Here is a 24,865-nt window from a genome sequence, read left to right on the forward strand (position 1 = left end):
ATGGGTCACCTTTTAGTGGGATTTTTAAGCTTAACTGGAGCTTTTTGTATATATTTTAGATTTGTATAGGTTGAACTCAATGGACTTCGGTCTTTATTCAACCTCATCTACTATGTTAACTATGTTACTCGTTTGATATTTCTAAACAGAGTTGCACTATTATTGCTCTATTTCTGTTTTACATGAGATTCGCCCTCTGAACGGATATTACAGTTGGATTCATTACCTACCATTCACATTTCAGGGTGCTCTGGAAAGGCTCTCCCTGCACTGTGTGACACTTACCTCATATTGATTGAGGGTAAAAAGTGTAAGTAGATTCCCTACAGGGTTATCTTTTTTTCCCTGGCACCTTTGGACTTTTTCTTTTATGCACCATATAAATTGGTTATGCTGTACCTATAGGATACTGTATTTTACAACAGTATCTTTTATTTAATTCTGTATAACTCTGTCTTTGGTTGCTTTTATTGTGTGTTTTTTTTATTGTTTTTTCGTTAAAAAAAATCTGTAAATACAGATTGATATATTACTTTATTCTATTATATTATTATACTATTGTATTATCCATACTGAATATATAATTTGTATGCCTTTATTATCAAAATTATATATCTATATGTGGATGCTAGTTTGCCTACTTAGAACAGGTAGATTGCAACATAATATATAATAGCTTTAAAGATAAATTTCGTATATATTACTATATTTCCCTACTAGCATTTTATTATTCCAATATCATCCACACCTAGACTAGAGGTGACAATAGAAAGATATTGTGTATTTATTATATGTATTAGCCAAGTGCGCCCTTTTGTTCTACCAATTTCTAATATATATATCTTAAACACCAACAATAGTCATTGTTAGGTTGGTTCTTTATTTAATCTATTTTATAATAGATCATACTATACAATGTCTGATACTTTTGTACATACATACTATACAATGTCTGATATCTCAAAAAACAACAATAGTTATTGCTAGGTTGGTTCTTTATTTAATCTATTTTATAATAGATCATTCTATACAATGTCTGATACATTTGTTCCCATAATAGGGGCTTAAAGGAATTTAAACTGACATTTTACAGTTTATACTTCTATATATTAAATTTAAATATAAATTGGGGATGCAATGGTGTCTCCTAAGTTCTCACAAGTCCCTCATGACTATTATTATCTATAACAATTGTTTAGCAGAGAGCAAGCCTGATTGGACTCTGATACAATATAGTGTTATAGATATGGGCATTTTGGTGGTTATTGTATATATATTTTTATTATCATTATATAACTGTGCTCGTGTATACACACACATCTAAATTGTTAGATTGTTATTTGAAAATGAATGATATTATTTATCCACCTTATCAATTTGTCGAGATTCAGTTATCTTGTAGCTCTATGAAGGCATTGTAGGCACTCTATATGTATGTATGTAGGCATTGTGGTGTTTTATATACTTAATACACACTATTAACTAAATAAATTGTATATAGAAAGATTTAGTCTTGGGGAAACTTAACTGTATTCTTATATTAAGTTGTGTAACTTTGCTAATATATAAGAGTGTCATACTATTGCCACAATTTGGGATAACACATATTAACCATTATTGGTTAGTTTGTTGTCATATTATTGCAACTACATGGATGCTATGGGATATAGGTCCAATAATACTAGAGTCTAAGTTACTTCCCAATGGTTCTAAACAACATTTTAGGAAAGATGCAACAGTAATTTCTTAGTATATCCAAATATGCTTGCATTAGAATACACATTTATTTTATTCACTTATTTCAAACACTGTTTAACTTTTAATATTGTATCTTTTACATTAGATCTTATATGTGAGTAAATGTTGTGAGGGTAAGGCACATATATAAAGAGATTGCCTGAAGGTATTGGTTCTAGTAAGCACATACAGGGTTAAGTCGATAATTGTTAACCACTATCAAATGAACCCAGGTCACATGTATACTACAATTAACCAATAGGTTCACAGTTTTGTTTATAAATAACAGATGTCTACTTCATTTTGGCCCGTCTATGATTAAGGCTACTAAGCCGAAACATGTCAAGCGTGCTCTGACTGTTGTAACCTTTTGTTTGTTTATGTGATCAATAAACAAGAAGTGTTTTAATCGCTTTGGAGGGTGCCAGTATTTTCTTTCTGAACTGTGTTACTTTCTCCCTTACCTGGCACCTCCTGTGTATAACACCTTTTGGATCATGTTCCTGTCTGCAATTGGCCCATTGAGGTCAGGTGTGGGTGATACACCCATCACAGCCCTTTCAAGCCATTGGTGCATGGAGCTTCTAGCAGAGAAAAGTTTTGCCATACGCTGCTAAATAGAGAAAAACAGAGAAATCGGATTTCTGAAACCGTCAGTTAAAGCTACCTAGCAGACCCCAGAGGCATGTGGACAAGGAAACTGCTAGCTGAAGCATAATCAGAGGATCGGTGCGGAGCTGGTCTTCCGGTTGGTAAGCTGAGCTGAATACGTTTCGAGAGGAGTCTGTAGGTGCCGAGTACTGGGGAGTCCGTGAATCTAGCGCTGTCTAACACATGTGGTTTACCAAGTCCGGTCTGTTTGCTGTGGTTATGCTGCTGCTGATACTTGAAACAGTGCTCTGAATGCCCGTTACTTGCTGAGATGGGCTTCTGAACGAGCACACTTGAGAATTGTGTATGATTGGGCTTGAGCGGAGATCACCAGTGTTTGCCCTTTCTATTTAGATATTTTGTTAATAAAGATGATCTTATGAATGTAACTAATAAATACAGAATAAGAGATACAGTAATCACTTTTCAGTTGTTGCCAAAGTTCTACAGACTTTGTGATTCTCTCACACACAAACATGATCACATGGGCTTCTTAGTAAAACGTTTGTATTTAGTACATAAAAGAGTTGCTTACTATCTCTTTGTACCAGCTAAAATCTGAGAACTAGCATTTGTATTTTTGTTCTGCTTCTATATAAAACATAGTGATTAAAATTATATTCTAACTAAATTGTATTCATATACATATTATAGTTGGTTTACACATAAACATTATACAAGGTCAACTAATTTTACTATATGCATAATATCATAAAATGTTATGTATTATACACACTACAGTGTCCCTTTAAATAACCATAAAAATATTACATCACTAATAAGTACAGAATTCAAATGATTTTACTCACCAGTGGTTGGAAATGGAAGAAACCACTGTCCAATAATATGGTTTCTAGGAGGTCTTGGTCTAAAAAAAAATAAAAAATAAAAAAATGGTATTAAGATTTGCAATAAACAGGCTTCAAATTAATATACACTTTATAAGAACATAGAAGTCAGAATGATTTTAAAGGGACATAAAACCTATTTAAAATGTAAAGCAGCAATTTACTTCTATTATCAAACTTACTTCGTACTCTGGCAGGTGGCAGCAATGTTTCTTGTCATGCCCTGCTCCAGAAATGTGCAAGCTACCTATCTAGATATCTCTTCAACAAAGAATACCATGAGAACAAAATAAATTGATAATTTTAAAAAAAACGTATGCTCTGTCTGAATCATAATTTTTTTGTTAGGTTTCATGTCCCTTTAAGGCTCAACAAACCCAGGAGCCAGGGAGTCACTGGCTCCTAAAATTTTACCATTGGCTCCGAACTTTTTGGGTTATGCTTGATATATTTATATACAAATCCCACTATCTGGCTCCTAAAAATTCTGAATGGCTCCTAAATTTTAAACAAATTTGTTGATCTCTGCTTTAAGGAAAAGAGCTAGGAAAAACATAATTTATGCTTACCTGATAAATTTATTTCTCTTGTAGTGTATCCAGTCCACGGATCATCCATTACTTATGGGATATTAACTCCTCCCCAACAGGAAGTGCAAGAGGATTCACCCAGCAGAGCTGCTATATAGCTCCTCCCCTAACTGCCATTACCAGTCATTCGACCGAAAACATGCAGAGAAAGGAAAATCATAGGGTGCAGTGGTGACTGTAGTTTAATGGAAAAATTACCTGCCTTAAAGTGACAGGGCGGGCCGTGGACTGGATACACTACAAGAGAAATAAATTTATCAGGTAAGCATAAATTATGTTTTCTCTTGTTAAGTGTATCCAGTCCACGGATCATCCATTACTTATGGGATACCAATACCAAAGCTAAAGTACACGGATGACGGGAGGGACAGGCAGGCTCTTTATACGGAAGGAACCACTGCCTGAAGAACCTTTCTCCCAAAAACAGCCTCCGAAGAAGCAAAAGTGTCAAATTTGTAAAATTTGGAAAAAGTATGAAGAGAAGACCAAGTTGCAGCCTTGCAAATCTGTTCAACAGAAGCCTCATTCTTAAAGGCCCAAGTGGAAGCCACAGGTCTAGTAGAATGTGCTGTAATTCTTTCAGGAGGCTGCTGTCCAGCAGTCTCATAGGCTAACCGTATTATGCTACGAAGCCAAAAGGAGAGAGAGGTAGCCGAAGCTTTTTGACCTCTCCTCTGACCAGAATAAACGACAAACAGGGAAGACGTTTGTCGAAAATCCTTAGTTGCCTGTAGATAAAATTTCAGGGCACGGACTACATCTAGATTGTGTAGCAGACGTTCCTTTTTCGAAGAAGGATTAGGACACAAAGATGGAACCACAATCTCTTGATTGATATTCCTGTTAGTGACCACCTTAGGTAGGAACCCAGGTTTAGTACGCAGAACTACCTTGTCTGAATGAAAAATCAGATAAGGAGAATCACAATGTAAGGCAGATAACTCAGAGACTCTTCGAGCCGAGGAAATCGCCATTAAAAACAGAACTTTCCAAGATAACAACTTGATATCAATGGAATGAAGGGGTTCAAACGGAATCCCCTGTAAAACATTAAGAACTAAGTTCAAACTCCATGGTGGAGCAACAGTTTTAAACACAGGCTTGATCCTAGCTAAAGCCTGACAAAAAGCTTGAACGTCCGGAACTTCTGACAGACGTTTGTGTAAAAGAATGGACAGAGCTGAAATCTGTCCCTTTAAGGAACTAGCGGATAAACCCTTTTCTAAACCTTCTTGTAGAAAAGACAATATCCTCGGAATCCTAACCTTACTCCATGAGTAACTCTTGGATTCGCACCAATATAAGTATTTGCGCCATATCTTATGGTAAATCTTTCTGGTAACAGGCTTCCTAGCCTGTATTAAGGTATCAATAACTGACTCAGAAAAACCACGTTTTGATAAAATCAAGCGTTCAATTTCCAAGCAGTCAGCTTCAGAGAAATTAGATTTTGATGTTTGAAGGGACCCTGGATCAGAAGGTCCTGTTTCAGAGGTAGCGACCAAGGTGGACAGGATGACATGTCCACTAGATCTGCATACCAAGTCCTGCGTGGCCATGCAGGTGCTATTAGAATCACTGATGCTCTCTCCTGTTTGATTCTGGCAATCAATCAAGGAAGCATCGGGAAGGGTGGAAACACATAAGCCATCCCGAAGGTCCAAGGTGCTGTCAAAGCATCTATCAGAACCGCTCCCGGATCCCTGGATCTGGACCCGTAACGAGGAAGCTTGGCGTTCTGTCGAGACGCCATGAGATCTATCTCTGGTTTGCCCCAACGTCGAAGTATTTGGGCAAAGACCTCCGGATGAAGTTCCCACTCCCCCGGATGAAAAGTCTGACGACTTAAGAAATCCGCCTCCCAGTTCTCCACTCCCGGGATGTGGATTGCTGACAGGTGGCAAGAGTGAGACTCTGCCCAGCGAATTATCTTTGATACTTCCATCATTGCTAGGGAGCTTCTTGTCCCTCCCTGATGGTTGATGTAAGCTACAGTCGTGATGTTGTCCGACTGAAACCTGATGAACCCCCGAGTTGTTAACTGGGGCCAAGCCAGAAGGGCATTGAGAACTGCTCTCAATTCCAGAATGTTTATTGGTATGAGACTCTCCTCCTGATTCCATTGTCCCTGAGCCTTCAGAGAATTCCAGACAGCGCCCCAACCTAGTAGGCTGGCGTCTGTTGTTACAATTGTCCAGTCCGGCCTGCTGAATGGCATCACCCTGGACAGATGTGGCCGAGAAAGCCACCATAGAAGAGAATTTCTGGTCTCTTGATCCAGATTCAGAGTAGGGGACAAGTCTGAGTAATCCCCATTCCACTGACTTAGCATGCACAATTGCAGCGGTCTGAGATGTAGGCGTGCAAAGGGTACTATGTCCATTGCTGCTACCATTAAGCCGATCACCTCCATGCATTGAGCTACTGACGGGTGTTGAATGGAATGAAGGACACGGCATGCATTTTGAAGCTTTGTTAACCTGTCTTCTGTCAGGTAAATCTTCATTTCTACAGAATCTATGAGAGTCCCCAAGAAGGGAACTCTTGTGAGTGGAAAGAGAGAACTCTTCTTTTCGTTCACCTTCCATCCATGCGACCTTAGAAATGCCAGTACTAACTCTGTATGAGACTTGGCAGTTTGAAAGCTTGAAGCTTGTATCAGAATGTCGTCTAGGTACGGAGCTACTGCAATTCCTCGCGGTCTTAGTACCGCCAGAAGAGCACCCAGAACCTTTGTGAAGATTCTCGGAGCCGTAGCCAATCCGAATGGAAGAGCTACAAACTGGTAATGCCTGTCTAGAAAGGCAAACCTTAGATACCGGTAATGATCTTTGTGAATCGGTATGTGAAGGTAAGCATCCTTTAAATCCACTGTGGTCATGTACTGACCCTTTTGGATCATGGGTAAAATTGTCCGAATAGTTTCCATTTTGAACGATGGAACTCTTAGGGATTTGTTTAGGATCTTTAAATCCAAGATTGGCCTGAAAGTTCCCTCTTTTTTGGGAACCACAAACAGATTTGAGTAAAACCCTTGTCCTTGTTCCGACCGCGGAACGGGATGGATCACTCCCATTAATAAAAGATCTTGTACGCAGCGTAGAAACGCCTCTTTCTTTATTTGGTTTGTTGACAACCTTGACAGATGAAATCTCCCTCTTGGGGGAGAGAATTTGAAGTCTAGAAGGTATCCCTGAGATATGATCTCTAACGCCCAGGGATCCTGGACATCTCTTGCCCAAGCCTGGGCGAAGAGAGAAAGTCTGCCCCCCACTAGATCCGTTCCCGGATCGGGGGCCCTCGATTCATGCTGTCTTAGGGGCAGCAGCAGGTTTCCTGGCCTGCTTGCCCTTGTTCCAGGACTGGTTAGGTCTCCAGCCTTGTCTGTAGCGAGCAACAGCTCCTTCCTGTTTTGGTGCAGAGGAAGTTGATGCTGCTCCTGCTTTGAAATTATGAAAGGAACGAAAATTAGACTGTCTAGCCTTAGGTTTGGCTCTGTCTTGAGGCAGGGCATGGCCTTTACCTCCTGTAATGTCAGCGATAATTTCTTTCAACCCGGGCCCGAATAAGGTCTGCCCTTTGAAAGGTATATTAAGCAATTTAGATTTAGAAGTAACGTCAGCTGACCAGGATTTTAGCCACAGTGCTCTGCGTGCCTGAATGGCGAATCCGGAATTCTTAGCCGTAAGTTTAGTTAAATGTACTACGGCATCTGAAATAAATGAGTTAGCTAACTTAAGGGCTTTAAGCTTGTGTGTAATCTCATCTAATGGAGCTGATTCAAGTGTCTCTTCCAGAGACTCAAACCAAAATGCTGCTGCAGCCGTGACAGGCGCAATGCATGCAAGAGGTTTCAATATAAAACCTTGTTGAACAAACATTTTCTTAAGGTAACCCTCTAACTTTTTATCCATTGGATCTGAAAAGGCACAGCTATCCTCCACCGGGATAGTGGTACGCTTAGCTAAAGTAGAAACTGCTCCCTCCACCTTAGGGACCGTTTGCCATAAGTCCCGTGTGGTGGCGTCTATTGGAAACATCTTTCTAAATATCGAAGGGGGTGAGAACGGCACACCGGGTCTATCCCACTCCTTAGTAACAATTTCAGTAAGTCTCTTAGGTATAGGAAAAACGTCAGTACTCGCCGGTACCGCAAAATATTTATCCAACCTACACATTTTCTCTGGTATTGCAACTGTGTTACAATCATTCAGAGCCGCTAACACCTCCCCTAGTAATACACGGAGGTTTTTCAGCTTAAATTTAAAATTTGAAATATCTGAATCCAGTTTGTTTGGATCAGAACCGTCACCCGCAGAATGAAGCTCTCCGTCCTTATGTGCTGCAAATTGTGACGCAGTGTCTGACATGGCCCTAATATTATCAGCGCACTCTGTTCTCACCCCAGAGTGATCACGCTTACCTCTTAGTTCTGGTAATTTAGCCAAAACTTCAGTCATAACAGTAGCCATATCCTGTAATGTGATTTGTAATGGCCGCCCAGATGTACTCGGCGCTACAATATCACGCACCTCCCGAGCGGGAGATGCAGGTACTGACACGTGAGGCGAGTTAGTCGGCATAACTCTCCCCTCGTTGTTTGGTGAAATATGTTCAATTTGTACAGATTGATTTTTATTTAAAGTAGCATCAATACAGTTAGTACATAAATTTCTATTGGGCTCCACTTTGGCTTTAGCACATATAGCACAGATATCTTCCTCTGAATCAGACATGTTTAACACACTAGCAAATAAACTAGCAACTTGGAAATACTTTTCAAGTAATTTACTATAATATGAAAACGTACTGTGCCTATAAGAAGCACAGAAAAAGTTATGACAGTTGAAAATTAATAAACTGAAAAGTTATAGCATCAAATCTTTGTAAAAAACACAATTTTAGCAAAGGATTGCTCCCATTAGCAAAGGATAACTAACCCTGATAGCAGAAAAAAAAAAAAAAAAAATACAGAAATAAACGTTTTTTTATCACAGTCAACTACAATCTCACTGCTCTGCTGTGAGTGATTACCTCACTCAAAACAAGTTTTGAAGACCCCTGAGTTCTGAACCGGATCATGCAGGGAAGACAATAAACTTCTGACTGAATTTTTTGATGCGTAGCAAAAGCACCTCTCCCCCTCACACATAACAGTGAGAGAGATCAGTAAACTGTCATAAATTAAATAAAACGACTGCCAAGTGGAAAAAAATAGTGCCCAAAACATTTTTTCACCCAGTACCTCAGAAAATTAAACGATTTTACATGCCAGCAAAAAACGTTTAACATTAATAAATTGAGTGTTATTAAAAAGCCTGTTGCTAGTCCCTGCAAATTAGGCTAAAGTCTTATGCATACATTATAATTCCAGTGAAGTGCCATTCCCCAGAATACTGAAGTGTAAAATATACATACATGACAGCCTGATACCAGTTGCTGCTACTGCATTTAAGGCTGAGTTTACATTATATCGGTATGGCAGAATTTTCTCATCAATTCCATTGTCAGAAAATAATAAGCTGCTACATACCTCTTTGCAGATTAATCTGCCCGCTGTCCCCTGATCTGAAGTTTACCTCTCCTCAGATGGCCGAGAAACAGCAATATGATCTTAACTACTCCGGCTAAAATCATAGAAAAACTCAGGTAGATTCTTCTTCAAATTCTACCAGAGAAGGAATAACACACTCCGGTGCTATTATAAAATAACAAACTTTTGATTGAAGGTATGAAACTAAGTATAATCACCACAGTCCTCTCACACATCCTATCTATTCGTTGGGTGCAACAGAATGACTGGTAATGGCAGTTAGGGGAGGAGCTATATAGCAGCTCTGCTGGGTGAATCCTCTTGCACTTCCTGTTGGGGAGGAGTTAATATCCCATAAGTAATGGATGATCCGTGGACTGGATACACTTAACAAGAGAAATCTGAGTTCCATGTCTCTTCAAGTATTATGAATTTAAATATATACAAGACTGCACTGTGGTTTAAGGAGTATTGTTACAATGTCAGGTAAAACTAATAACTTTATTTACAAGTTTGTTTGGTTACCCACCTGTGATAAAGGGGTTCTTTCCCTTCAAACTGCTATATGACCCTTACTTGGGTTTTTAACAGGATAAAGTAACACTTGTGATGTTTATTAATATCTGTCCATTTCTGTTTGTATACTAAGCAACAAAAATGTGTTTTAGTTCAGCAAATTGTTGTTATAAGTTAAACTATTGTAACATTAAATGAAATGTTCAGCTGACCAGCTACACCTTATTTTGTTCATGAAGGCTTAAGGGACAGAAAACCTCAAAATTTTCTTTCATGATAGAACATACAATTTTAAACAACTTTCCAATTTATATCTATTATCATTTGCGCTTCATTCTCTTGTTATCCTTTGCTGAAGGAACAGCATTGCACTACAGGCAGTTAGCTGAACCCTTCCAGTTAGCCAATTACAAGAGACAAATGTGTGCAGGCACCAATCAGCAGCTAGCTCCCACTAGAGTAGGATATGTGCATATTCTTTTTCAACAAGGGATACCAAGAGAAAAAAGCACATTTGAAAATAAAAGTGAATTTAAAATTACATGCTCTATCTGAATCATGCCAATTTAATTTTGACTTTCCTATACCTTTAGTTTAGTGTCTTCATGTTACTTACAGGAACTAAACAATCTGCTAGGGGAAAAATTAGGATACAAATGTTACTTTACACAAAAATGGAATCACTGGTAGCTTTGAAAATTTAAATTATAGAAATATAAATCAAATGAACTCACTTTTTCAAAAATGCCCTATATGGGCACCTACTACTTCTATCTGACAGAAAAATGTATTTATTTTATTTTCTGATGTTGTGTATTGTGTCATATCTCCTGCCATCCTGGGAAGGAGAGCCAGTTAAAAAGGGAACGGTATATTGTCAGAAGTGCCAGGATTTGGGCAGTCCTGAGAGGTCATGTACAGAGTTTGGATACTCCAGGGGGGCATCTAGTACAGGTTAAAGTATTTAACTTGAGCGGCCATGGAGTTTTCACTGCTGCAGGTTTTGACTACATTGGCCAGATTACAAGTGGAGTGCTAACAGTTACACGCATATAAGGGGCATATCACGGGTATTTGGTCGCGTCGGGTTTTCCACTCATATTACAAGTTGAAAGTAAATGCAATCACTTAAGCACAATTCAAGTTAACACTCATTTGGTTGGCAAGTCCTCAAAGCTCTGGTTAACACCCACAATAACACTGTGTGGCAACAAAATCTTGCACTTAAAAGTTATAAGGGTTCAAAGATATGAGATCTCAGGTGTTAGAAAAAAAAGGCAGGCACAATAAACACAGAGATGCATACATATACATATATATTTTATATTATATTAAAAGAGAATATGAATGATAACACAAAAACTTTTCTTTCACTCATGGTTAGTGTTTGGCTGAAGCCATTTATTATCAATCAACTGTGTTTACTCTTTTTAAATTCTAATGGACTACATAAACTACCCAAATGACCCTGATCAAAAGTTTACATACCCTGGTACTCCCCTCATCCCCCAGTCATTCTGCTGAGAAACAAGGAACAGTAGAAGAAATATCAGGGTGAAAAGGTGCCAGAAGAACATATGGACACATCACAAAAAATATGGGTGGGGAGCTGTGGACTCTTTCCATCAGAAAAAAAAGGAAATGATTAGATAAGCATACTTTATGTTTTTCTTCTTAAATGGAAAGAGTCCACAGCTGCATTCATTACTTTTGGGAAATCTATACCCAAGCTATAGAGGACACTGAATTCCAAGGCAGGAGGGTACAATAGGCGGCCCAAACTGAGGGTACCAGGCCTGAACCACAACCCAATAAAAAATCCTGCTTCATTGAAGCTTAGAAAGATTTGAAAGAAAAAGCCCCAGTGACACTGACTCGCAGGTAGTCCAGAGCCAAACAAGAGACTGCAAACGGACTCAACTGAGCCAGCAGGCCTCCAAAAGACACTGTTGCCAACAAACGGTCCCCCACCATCACTCCACAGATGAATGTGAAATCAGCCTAAAGCCCCCAAAGGGACAAGACAAAGGAGAACAGAGGATAAACAAAAAGGTTCCCTTATACGAAAAGAACACCTCCAGGTATTTAAAGGCCCAGCTCACAGAGACCTAAAACGATCCTAAACAGAGAAGAGGCCACGCCATTACAAAGCGAAAACCGGGACAATACCGGACACGGAGACAGAAACATCTCCCCAACATCATGCAAGCATGGACGCAACTGAGGAGCAAAACCCTCCCTGCATCCGGCCATAGAATACCCAAGTATTCAACCATGAAGGCGTGTAATAGACCCAGGCAAAACCACAGGCTTAAAAACACAGAGTCCATAATAGGACACCACCAAAGGGGCTTGCAAGGAAGAAGAAGAAGAAGAAGAAGAAGAAGAAGGAGGAGCAGCAGTCCCCAATAAACGGACCGCACAAAAACAGTACCTCAACAGAGAGCACTTTCCAGGCAACCTAAGCCGCCGGACCTACACTCAGACCCCTAAAAAAAGGGGAACACTAGCCTCCATCAAGGCTGCCCGAGAAGGAGAATATACCCTCAGAACCAGAAGGAAGAGTAAACCATCTCCTGGAAGGAACAAGGCGAAAGGATAAACCATCTCCCAGCAGACAGAGCTATCAGGCTAGACTCAATAGGTTCTCACATACAAGAGATACAGCCACCCCTAGACTGCTCGTACAGTCTGCCCCAAACCCAGCTGGACCAACCCAGCCACAGGGATCCAGTACAGGAACAAAGGAATCCCGAAACTGATACAGGAACGAGCGTAAAGATGGAATAGACATCTCTCCAGAGTACTAGTACAACCTGACTGTGACCACAGACAAGGCCATAGACTTAAGTATCTATCAAAACAAGGCCCCATATCCGACTTGGAGCCGGCAAGACTCCAGGCGGAGACACCTCCACCCTCTACCTCCTGACCCGGAGAAATCCTAAAAAAAAAAAAAGAAAAAAGAAGGACTTCATTTCCATAGGAAGGAGAATATGTCCTATGAAAGGGGAAAAAAACCGGAAAAATGACAGCTGCCCTCAAAGGCTGAAAGTGGGAAGAAAATCCCCAACACAAATGTCCTTTAAAAGGACCCCCTACAAGTCACGCGCCAACAGAGGCACAGCCAACCCATAAATCTGCAGAACAGAGAACCCACTGGTACACTGGCAAAATGACCAGGGGAATGCAACCCTAAGGTGTACCAGAAATTGGAAATCCAATGCCAGCAGCTGGGTATGAACCCACACCCTTGAGGTGCAAATCACCCAGATAACATGGGTTACTCTGTAGTAAAGAGGAAGAAAATACCAGGTAGACGGAGCATGGACATAGCCCAAGTTCCCACTACCATGGAACACCCCAACCAACCCTGAGATCCAGGATTCCAAAACAACCCAAGACTGGGTCAGGAAGAAGGAGTGAAGCCTCATAAAGCAGAAATCTCAGGGAGAAACAGGTCTGGGTGCGTAATAGTTCCGGAACCTTACCCTGGAACTAACCATCCCAACTGGCCAAAAAGCCAGACAAGGGAAATGGACATATATCCAGAGAATCCAGACATCAAGGGGAACTCAAAAGTCCTGACCAAAGGAAGAAACCACCCTTAGCCAAAACCCAATGCTCCAAGGAGCAGGGCTAAAGTTATAAGAAAGGACTTCTCCAAGCCTCTACACAACAGAAGAGATACTTTGAAGTCCCTTACTAGCAGGATTAGTCTCCCCATCACCTCCACACAGGCAGAGGACACTGAGAAGAGAAAGGCGCTAAACCTTCCCAGCTCCGGGTAACCCCAAGCTAAACAAAGTCCCCACACGGATCAACCGGGACGCCGATTCTAAAGTGGAGATCTAACTCACCTGGAGACATCTAAGGAGACCCAAAGGCCTCATAACTCAATTAGACCATCACGTCCAAGAACAAAAGCTGTATCTTGATACACTAGAGACCGCTTAAACACAGACACCTACAAGGTGCCAAGAGCTGCAATAGGCTTCAAATGCAATTTTACAAACAAAAATAAATCTCAGCGCTCCCTTCAACCCAGAAAATATATGTTTGTGCACAATATTCTAGTAGCTCCCTCAAAGTAAGACTCTTCTTGTTAATAACACTTAAAATAACACTACAATAAATACTCCTAAAACATTCAATAGAAATAATTTAAATTACTATTTAAAATCCCATAAAAAGTGTCAAAAAATATATTACCATATACAAAGAAGTATAATTTCCACTGAATGAATGTTGTAAAAAACTGGTACTTGATAATAAAAGTTCACAAGAATTCTTTCCTCTGTCTTTAGATTTGTTTTGGTTCAGGCTGCTCAGTGTGTGGTCCGGATCTCCTGGTCCCGGCAAAGAGAAGGTAACTGAAAAATACAAAAACGCACAGCGCCCACCGATTCAAAGTAGCTTTATGAACAATTTATTTGATCATCTAAAATAAAAATTTCACACTTACAAGATAGCAGTGTAAAACAAGCCCTTCATATATATGACAGCCGTAGTCCGTTAGTCCTTTAGGTTTGTCTTAGCCTGCATGTCTTGGATCCCTTCACTGTATGTTTCACCGCTGTAGCTGTTTGTTTTCTTTCAGCAACACTTTCCGTTGTTTACCGCTGGCGGTTTCATAAAACCGGGATTCCGACTTCAGCTGGCTTTGGTCACTTCGGCAGATTCACCGGCTGTCCCTTATTAGTTACCCAACGCGTTTCCTTTGCATTCGTGCAAACTTCTTCAGGGGTATTAAATTGCTGATACTCCGCCAGCGGTAAACAACAGAAAGTGCTGCTGAAAGAAAACAAATAGCTACAGCGGTGAAACATACAGTGAAGGGATCCAAGACATGCAGGCTAAGACAAACCTAAAGGACTACGGCTGTCATATATATGAAGGGCTTGTTTTACACTGCTATCTTGTAAGTGTGAAATTTTTATTTTAGGTGATCAAATAAATTGTTCATAAAGCTACTTTGAATCGGTGGGCGTGGTGTGTTTTTGTATTTTTCAGGCTTCAAATGCAAAACCTTCCGCATGCTGGACAGCTATCCATACAGCTGTAGGATGAAGTCCCAACAGGACCATCCATGGACCTAAAACTAAAGGCCAAACCACTCAAACAGCAGTGACAGGGCCTAAGCCCACCAACCCTCTCCCCACATGGATACAAAATAAAATATAAGGCAACCCGAAGGTTAACGCCCCCCAAAAAAAAAAGACACGGGCCTACGCGTAGGACCAGCCAAACGGAGCCCCATCTTACAAAAACTGGGAAAGAACTCATATAAAGGACAATAGGAGATTACCTCATCCTCATATGTCTAACGAGTTGTACCATTCTGACCATCAGACTGAAAATTCCCATATCTGTGAACTATAGGGTCATTCAGTGACTCAAACAGATGTCTGAGCAATACGCGAAGGCGCGCAATCCAGTACCAAAAAGCACAACACTCCAGAACAGAACCCTCAGGATACTGCAGAGGCCCAGCCCAAGGCAGAATAACCGTGACAATAGGACACAAGCACATTCTCAAAGCAATGTCTGGACTATGCAGACGAGCAAGCGCCAACATTATCTGAAGGCGAAAACGTGCTGCAATCTGTGGGGGGAACACACCACCCCGTGTGGAGGAACTATAAACTGGGTTACCCGCATGTGTAGGAGGAAGAATCGGTAGGGAACTCGCTCCCTGGGAGTCAGGACCCCCAGAGGCGGATGGCTCAGCAGATCCCTGGTTCCCCGATCCCGAGGAACCGAGTGCTCTCATATGGCATATGGAACAAGAATGGTTGACAGGAGTCAACGAGGCTACACCGGATTCATCACCGGACACAGAATCTGAATCAGATATTATAATTGTGTCTGAATCAGAGTCATCCGTAACTGAATCTGAAATGAGTACAGTCTTAGCATCAGTATCCCCCATAACTGTAACGAGGATATAGTAATATGGACTATTCAGAAAAAAACAGCACCTGACACCACCAATGGCTGGGGCATTCACCACCTCCTATGACCAGACCCCCGCGGACTAGAAAATTCTCAGAAACCACACGGTCGGGAATGCGGAAATGGGAACAGAGCGCAACCACGCCCGGACCCAGGGTGAACCGTATAGCCCAGCCAAAAGGCAGCATCACTTCCAAAGGCCTCAAAGTTACAAACCACGAGCCCATAATCCTCACACATAAGCAGGTTGAATCACATAAGAAACATGATTATAAACCCAAATGTCCAATAACCCTCCTCAGGGGATATTAACCCTCGATTACAAGATCTATCAGAGACTCACTGAGACACTTTTGTTATAAGTTAAACCAGCAAGGAGCCTTAACCTCACTGGAAACATAACGTTACAGCACATTGAATAAAGTAAAATGAAACGATCTTACCGGAATCAACACCGTGGAACAGGAACACGGCCTTTCAAGTGTGACGAATAGTAGCATCGCCTCTGCCATGGACATGAGAAAAGAAAGCAGGCAGCGAAGCGAAGTTAGACAACTCTGAATGCTTGAGGAGCTGTTAATATGAGTTGGGATGGTTTCACAGAAAGAAACTTCCTGCATCTCCAGACCCTGACTTTCATCCAAACCCTCACTGAGAGACTGACAGGACTACTTAAAACGTTAGGGAACCATCTAGCTCCCACACTACTTAAAGGGACAGTCTAGTCAAAATTAAACTTTCATTATTCAGGTATGTAATTTTAATCAACTTTCCAGTTTACTTTTATCATCAAATTTGCTTTTTTTCTCTTGGTATTCTTAGTTTAAACTAAACATAGGTAGGCTCATATGCTAATTTCTAAGCCTTTGAGGGCTGCCTCTTATCACATGCTTTTTAAATCTCTTTTCAACACAAAGAGACAGAAAGTACATGTGGGCTATATAGATAACACTGTGTTCAGGCACAGGGGGTTATTTAAGATTTAACACAATACAATGCTAAATTTAAGACAATAAATAAACAGTCACAGTCATGTGATCAGGGGGCTGGCATAAGGTTCCTAGATACAAGGTAATCACAGAGGTAAAAAGTATATTAATATAACTGTGTTGGTTATACAAAACTGGGGAATGGGTAATAAAGGGATTATCTATCTTTTAAAACAATAACAATTCTATGGTAGACTGTCCCTTTAAAGACAAAACGAAAAAGGAGTCCTCTTGGTTGAGTTGCAAAGGTGTTTATAAATGCAGCTATGGAAACTGTATAGCATGTGAACATGTAACAGTAGGGAATGGATTTAAAAGTGTCCACACAGGAGAGTCTTTTGAACACAAAGCCTGTTTTAACTGCAGATCAATCTATGCTATATATCTGTTGACTTGTAGGCTGTGTGATATCCAATATGTAGGATTAACCACCCGCGAGGTAAGATCTAGGATCCGGGAGCATGTCAATAATATCAAACAGGGGGAGCTAACTACACCTCTGATTGACCATTTCAGAATACAACATGCCAAAAGCCCTAAGCCATTGGCTTGGACCATTATTGAAGTGGTCAAGACAGATGTTAGAGGAGGTAATAGAGATCTAATGCTTTCAAAAAAGGGAAGTTTTCTGGATACACAGACTAAATACCAGGGTCCCGAATGGATTTATCTTGGAATTTGACCTTATCCATCATTGGTATTAGTTTGTGTATCCCAGATAGTCTCTCTGTTTTTCCACTAATAATCCCACATTTAAGAAAAATAATAAACAGACATTCCATCACCAAAACATAAAATTAAGTATATCATAATATATAGAAAGTTAGATATCCATGTATAGGCTAAACAGAGGACAGACTATCTAAGGGTATAATAAGCTAAGGTTTTATACCAGTAAAGTATGAATCTAGGAGGAAATAACAGGTTCAAATAAGTATCCCAAAAAAGGGTCACCTAATTCCTCCTATGGTGGAATAACCTCTAAGCAATAATTATTTTGTACCCTTAACGCTTAATCTAACTAGACAGCAGATATGATCATGCTGTTTTTCTATCATTTCAAAACACATATCCCACCATTTATTTACCCCCTCTAAAATACCTCATAAATATGAAATTTTCTAAAAACAGAATTTATGTTTACCTGATAAATTACTTTCTCCAACGGTGTGTCCGGTCCACGGCGTCATCCTTACTTGTGGGATATTCTCTTCCCCAACAGGAAATGGCAAAGAGCCCAGCAAAGCTGGTCACATGATCCCTCCTAGGCTCCGCCTACCCCAGTCATTCGACCGACGTTAAGGAGGAATATTTGCATAGGAGAAACCATATGGTACCGTGGTGACTGTAGTTAAAGAAAATAAATTATCAGACCTGATTAAAAAAACCAGGGCGGGCCGTGGACCGGACACACCGTTGGAGAAAGTAATTTATCAGGTAAACATAAATTCTGTTTTCTCCAACATAGGTGTGTCCGGTCCACGGCGTCATCCTTACTTGTGGGAACCAATACCAAAGCTTTAGGACACGGATGAAGGGAGGGAGCAAATCAGGTCACCTAAATGGAAGGCACCACGGTTTGCAAAACCTTTCTCCCAAAAATAGCCTCAGAAGAAGCAAAAGTATCAAACTTGTAAAATTTGGTAAAAGTGTGCAGTGAAGACCAAGTCGCTGCCCTACATATCTGATCAACAGAAGCCTCGTTCTTGAAGGCCCATGTGGAAGCCACAGCCCTAGTGGAATGAGCTGTGATTCTTTCGGGAGGCTGCCGTCCGGCAGTCTCGTAAGCCAATCTGATGATGCTTTTAATCCAAAAAGAGAGAGAGGTAGAAGTTGCTTTTTGACCTCTCCTTTTACCGGAATAAACAACAAACAAGGAAGATGTTTGTCTAAAATCCTTTGTAGCATCTAAATAGAATTTTAGAGCGCGAACAACATCCAAATTGTGCAACAAACGTTCCTTCTTTGAAACTGGTTTCGGACACAGAGAAGGTACGATAATCTCCTGGTTAATGTTTTTGTTAGAAACAACTTTTGGAAGAAACCCAGGTTTAGTACGTAAAACCACCTTATCTGCATGGAACACCAGATAAGGAGGAGAACACTGCAGAGCAGATAATTCTGAAACTCTTCTAGCAGAAGAAATTGCAACTAAAAACAAAACTTTCCAAGATAATAACTTAATATCAACGGAATGTAAGGGTTCAAACGGAACCCCCTGAAGAACTGAAATAACTAAATTGAGACTCCAAGGAGGAGTCAAAGGTTTGTAAACAGGCTTAATTCTAACCAGAGCCTGAACAAAGGCTTGAACATCTGGCACAGCTGCCAGCTTTTTGTGAAGTAACACAGACAAGGCAGAAATCTGTCCCTTCAGGGAACTTGCAGATAATCCTTTTTCCAATCCTTCTTGAAGGAAGGATAGAATCTTAGGAATCTTAACCTTGTCCCAAGGGAATCCTTTAGATTCACACCAACAGATATATTTTTTCCAAATTTTGTGGTAAATCTTTCTAGTTACAGGCTTTCTGGCCTGAACAAGAGTATCGATAACAGAATCTGAGAACCCTCGCTTCGATAAGATCAAGCGTTCAATCTCCAAGCAGTCAGCTGGAGTGAAACCAGGTTCGGATGTTCGAACGGACCCTGAACAAGAAGGTCTCGTCTCAAAGGTAGCTTCCAAGGTGGAGCCGATGACATATTCACCAGATCTGCATACCAAGTCCTGCGTGGCCACGCAGGAGCTATCAAGATCACCGACGCCCTCTCCTGATTGATCCTGGCTACCAGCCTGGGGATGAGAGGAAACGGCGGGAACACATAAGCTAGTTTGAAGGTCCAAGGTGCTACTAGTGCATCCACTAGAGCCGCCTTGGGATCCCTGGATCTGGACCCGTAGCAAGGAACTTTGAAGTTCTGACGAGAGGCCATCAGATCCATGTCTGGAATGCCCCACAGCTGAGTGACTTGGGCAAAGATTTCCGGATGGAGTTCCCACTCCCCCGGATGCAATGTCTGACGACTCAGAAAATCCGCTTCCCAATTTTCCACTCCTGGGATGTGGATAGCGGACAGGTGGCAGGAGTGAGACTCCGCCCATAGAATGATTTTGGTCACTTCTTCCATCGCTAGGGAACTCCTTGTTCCCCCCTGATGGTTGATGTACGCAACAGTTGTCATGTTGTCTGATTGAAACCGTATGAACTTGGCCCTCGCTAGCTGAGGCCAAGCCTTGAGAGCATTGAATATCGCTCTCAGTTCCAGAATATTTATCGGTAGAAGAGATTCTTCCCGAGACCAAAGACCCTGAGCTTTCAGGGATCCCCAGACCGCGCCCCAGCCCATCAGACTGGCGTCGGTCGTGACAATGACCCACTCTGGTCTGCGGAACGTCATCCCTTGTGACAGGTTGTCCAGGGACAGCCACCAACGGAGTGAGTCTCTGGTCCTCTGATTTACTTGTATCTTCGGAGACAAGTCTGTATAATCCCCATTCCACTGACTGAGCATGCACAGTTGTAATGGTCTTAGATGAATGCGCGCAAAAGGAACTATGTCCATTGCCGCTACCATCAACCCGATCACTTCCATGCACTGAGCTATGGAAGGAAGAGGAACGGAATGAAGTATCCGACAAGAGTCTAGAAGCTTTGTTTTTCTGGCCTCTGTCAGAAATATCCTCATTTCTAAGGAGTCTATTATTGTTCCCAAGAAGGGAACCCTTGTTGACGGAGATAGAGAACTCTTTTCCACGTTCACTTTCCATCCGTGAGATCTGAGAAAGGCCAGGACTATGTCCGTGTGAGCCTTTGCTTGAGGAAGGGACGACGCTTGAATCAGAATGTCGCCCAAGTAAGGTACTACAGCAATGCCCCTTGGTCTTAGCACAGCTAGAAGGGACCCTAGTACCTTTGTGAAAATCCTTGGAGCAGTGGCTAATCCGAAAGGAAGCGCCACAAACTGGTAATGCTTGTCCAGGAATGCGAACCTTAGGAACCGATGATGTTCCTTGTGGATAGGAATATGTAGATACGCATCCTTTAAATCCACCGTGGTCATGAATTGACCTTCCTGGATGGAAGGAAGAATAGTTCGAATGGTTTCCATCTTGAACGATGGAACCTTGAGAAACTTGTTTAAGATCTTGAGATCTAAGATTGGTCTGAACGTTCCCTCTTTTTTGGGAACTATGAACAGATTGGAGTAGAACCCCATCCCTTGTTCTCTTAATGGAACAGGATGAATCACTCCCATTTTTAACAGGTCTTCTACACAATGTAAGAATGCCTGTTTTTTTATGTGGTCTGAAGACAACTGAGACCTGTGGAACCTCCCCCTTGGGGGAAGCCCCTTGAATTCCAGAAGATAACCTTGGGAGACTATTTCTAGCGCCCAAGGATCCAGAACATCTCTTGCCCAAGCCTGAGCGAAGAGAGAGAGTCTGCCCCCCACCAGATCCGGTCCCGGATCGGGGGCCAACATTTCATGCTGTCTTGGTAGCAGTGGCAGGTTTCTTGGCCTGCTTTCCCTTGTTCCAGCCTTGCATTGGTCTCCAAGCTGGCTTGGCTTGAGAAGTATTACCCTCTTGCTTAGAGGACGTAGCACTTTGGGCTGGTCCGTTTCTACGAAAGGGACGAAAATTAGGTTTATTTTTTGCCTTGAAAGGCCGATCCTGAGGAAGGGCGTGGCCCTTACCCCCAGTGATATCAGAGATAATCTCTTTCAAGTCAGGGCCAAACAGCGTTTTCCCCTTGAAAGGAATGTTAAGTAGCTTGTTCTTGGAAGACGCATCAGCCGACCAAGATTTCAACCAAAGCGCTCTGCGCGCCACAATAGCAAACCCAGAATTCTTAGCCGCTAACCTAGCCAATTGCAAAGTGGCGTCTAGGGTAAAAGAATTAGCCAATTTGAGAGCATTGATCCTGTCCATAATCTCTTCATAAGGAGGAGAATCACTATCGACCGCCTTTATCAGCTCATCGAACCAGAAACATGCGGCTGTAGCGACAGGGACAACGCATGAAATTGGTTGTAGAAGGTAACCCTGCTGAACAAACATCTTTTTAAGCAAACCTTCTAATTTTTTATCCATAGGATCTTTGAAAGCACAACTATCCTCTATGGGTATAGTGGTGCGTTTGTTTAAAGTGGAAACCGCTCCCTCGACCTTGGGGACTGTCTGCCATAAGTCCTTTCTGGGGTCGACCATAGGAAACAATTTTTTAAATATGGGGGGAGGGACGAAAGGAATACCGGGCCTTTCCCATTCTTTATTAACAATGTCCGCCACCCGCTTGGGTATAGGAAAAGCTTCTGGGAGCCCCGGCACCTCTAGGAACTTGTCCATTTTACATAGTTTCTCTGGGATGACCAACTTGTCACAATCATCCAGAGTGGATAATACCTCCTTAAGCAGAATGCGGAGATGTTCCAACCTAAATTTAAATGTAATCACATCAGGTTCAGCTTGTTGAGAAATGTTCCCTGAATCAGTAATTTCTCCCTCAGACAAAACCTCCCTGGCCCCATCAGACTGGGTTAGGGGCCCTTCAGAAACATTATTATCAGCGTCGTCATGCTCTTCAGTATCTAAAACAGAGCAGTCGCGCTTACGCTGATAAGTGTTCATTTTGGCTAAAATGTTTTTGACAGAATTATCCATTACAGCCGTTAATTGTTGCATAGTAAGGAGTATTGGCGCGCTAGATGTACTAGGGGCCTCCTGAGTGGGCAAGACTCGTGTAGACGAAGGAGGGAATGATGCAGTACCATGCTTACTCCCCTCACTTGAGGAATCATCTTGGGCATCATTGTCATTGTCACATAAATCACATTTATTTAAATGAATAGGAATTCTGGCTTCCCCACATTCAGAACACAGTCTATCTGGTAGTTCAGACATGTTAAACAGGCATAAACTTGATAACAAAGTACAAAAAACGTTTTAAAATAAAACCGTTACTGTCACTTTAAATTTTAAACTGAACACACTTTATTACTGCAATTGCGAAAAAACATGAAGGAATTGTTCAAAATTCACCAAATTTTCACCACAGTGTCTTAAAGCCTTAAAAGTATTGCACACCAAATTTGGAAGCTTTAACCCTTAAAATAACGGAACCGGAGCCGTTTTGAACTTTAACCCCTTTACAGTCCCTGGTATCTGCTTTGCTGAGACCCAACCAAGCCCAAAGGGGAATACGATACCAAATGACGCCTTCAGAAAGTCTTTTCTAAGTATCAGAGCTCCTCTCACATGCGACTGCATGCCATGCCTCTCAAAAACAAGTGCGCAACACCGGCGCGAAAATGAGGCTCTGCCTATGCTTTGGGAAAGCCCCTAAAGAATAAGGTGTCTAAAACAGTGCCTGCCGATATTATTATATCAAAATACCCAAATAAAATGATTCCTCAAGGCTAAATATGTGTTAATAATGAATCGATTTAGCCCAGAAAAAGTCTACAGTCTTGATAAGCCCTTGTGAAGCCCTTATTTACGATCGTAATAAACATGGCTTACCGGATCCCATAGGGAAAATGACAGCTTCCAGCATTACATCGTCTTGTTAGAATGTGTCATACCTCAAGCAGCAAGAGACTGCTCACTGTTCCCCCAACTGAAGTTAATTGCTCTCAACAGTCCTGTGTGGAACAGCCATGGATTTTAGTGACGGTTGCTAAAATCATTTTCCTCATACAAACAGAAATCTTCATCTCTTTTCTGTTTCTGAGTAAATAGTACATACCAGCACTATTTCAAAATAACAAACTCTTGATTGAATAATAAAAACTACAGTTAAACACTAAAAAACTCTAAGCCATCTCCGTGGAGATGTTGCCTGTACAACGGCAAAGAGAATGACTGGGGTAGGCGGAGCCTAGGAGGGATCATGTGACCAGCTTTGCTGGGCTCTTTGCCATTTCCTGTTGGGGAAGAGAATATCCCACAAGTAAGGATGACGCCGTGGACCGGACACACCTATGTTGGAGAAACAGTATTTAGGTTTGGAAAATAAATAAAATTATAAGGTGACCAAGGTTAGATGATATAAGGGCAGTAATTCAAAGCCCTCAAAATGGGCGTGTTTTTAACACTAAGGTGTAGGTGTGTTTGTATAGTCACGTGTTTTGTTTTTACTTATGAGAGAGTGTGTGTTTAAGTACTTAAGGGTGAAAGCACAGGCACCCATTAGCTACGAATACGGCAAGAAGCCAAAACGCTTCAGCCAAGGGGTATGTGGCTACCCACACCTACTATCCAGTCTTTTAGGTTATATGCTGTAACCGGTTTTCTGTTTTTAAAGGAATAAAGTAAAATTTGTATTTTCCCATATCTGGTGCCCTCTTCCTTTTCTTTTGAACTGTACTTAAAACTCCTATCCCATACCGAAAAGTACTACCCTCCATAAGAGACAAAAAAAACAAAAATTAAAATTCTGACACGTCTCTGCCATCCTCCTGAGATGAAAGGCAAGGAATGACTGGGGGATGAGGGGAGTGGGAGGAGTATTTAAGCCTTTGGCTGGGGTGTCTTGGCCTCCTCCTGGTGGCCAGGTTCTTATTTCCCAAAAGTAATGAATGCAGCTGTGGACTCTTTCCATTTAAGAAGAAAAGCTTACTTCTAGCGGAGTTAGCGCTCGAGCGGGAGTGTTAAATAGCGCTCCACTTGTAATCATGATGGGCTGCAAATCCTGCAGCAATAATAGCCCATGTGGCAGTTGAAGACAGAATATAAAGAATAGGGTTTGTATCCAGGCTACAAAATACATGATAGTTGGAACCTCTGTAGTCTAATGATATAAACAAATGATTTGTAACAGTAAATAACTCACAGGAAAAGGATTGAATACCAGCTAAAAAAAAAGATTATAAAAATAATCATCATGGTGGCAAGAAATGGGTAATAGGGATAACATTATTATTTGAGAAAAAACTTGCTCAAGCGTAAAAGACGCTTGAAATAGAGCAGGATATTGCACATTATCAGTATTTACAAACGCTTTTTCATACGCTGATTAAACATACTTAAAGGGCCATAATACCCAA

At 41.3% G+C, this 24,865-nt stretch overlaps 1 protein-coding gene across 1 annotated transcript in view; it reads right to left on the bottom strand.

Annotated features, from left to right (window-relative positions):
- NSUN7 (NOP2/Sun RNA methyltransferase family member 7) overlaps window positions 1-24,865 on the bottom strand; it is a 340,200-nt gene that overhangs the window by 274,883 nt on the left and 40,452 nt on the right. The window contains exon 2 of the mRNA XM_053704032.1: window positions 3,198-3,256. Coding sequence (XP_053560007.1) covers window positions 3,198-3,256 — 59 coding nt within the window. The remainder of the gene's footprint in view (window positions 1-3,197; window positions 3,257-24,865) is intronic.

This window comes from Bombina bombina, chromosome 2 (genome assembly GCF_027579735.1).
Source record: "Bombina bombina isolate aBomBom1 chromosome 2, aBomBom1.pri, whole genome shotgun sequence".
In the NCBI taxonomy this organism is placed as follows: Eukaryota; Metazoa; Chordata; class Amphibia; order Anura; family Bombinatoridae; genus Bombina; species Bombina bombina.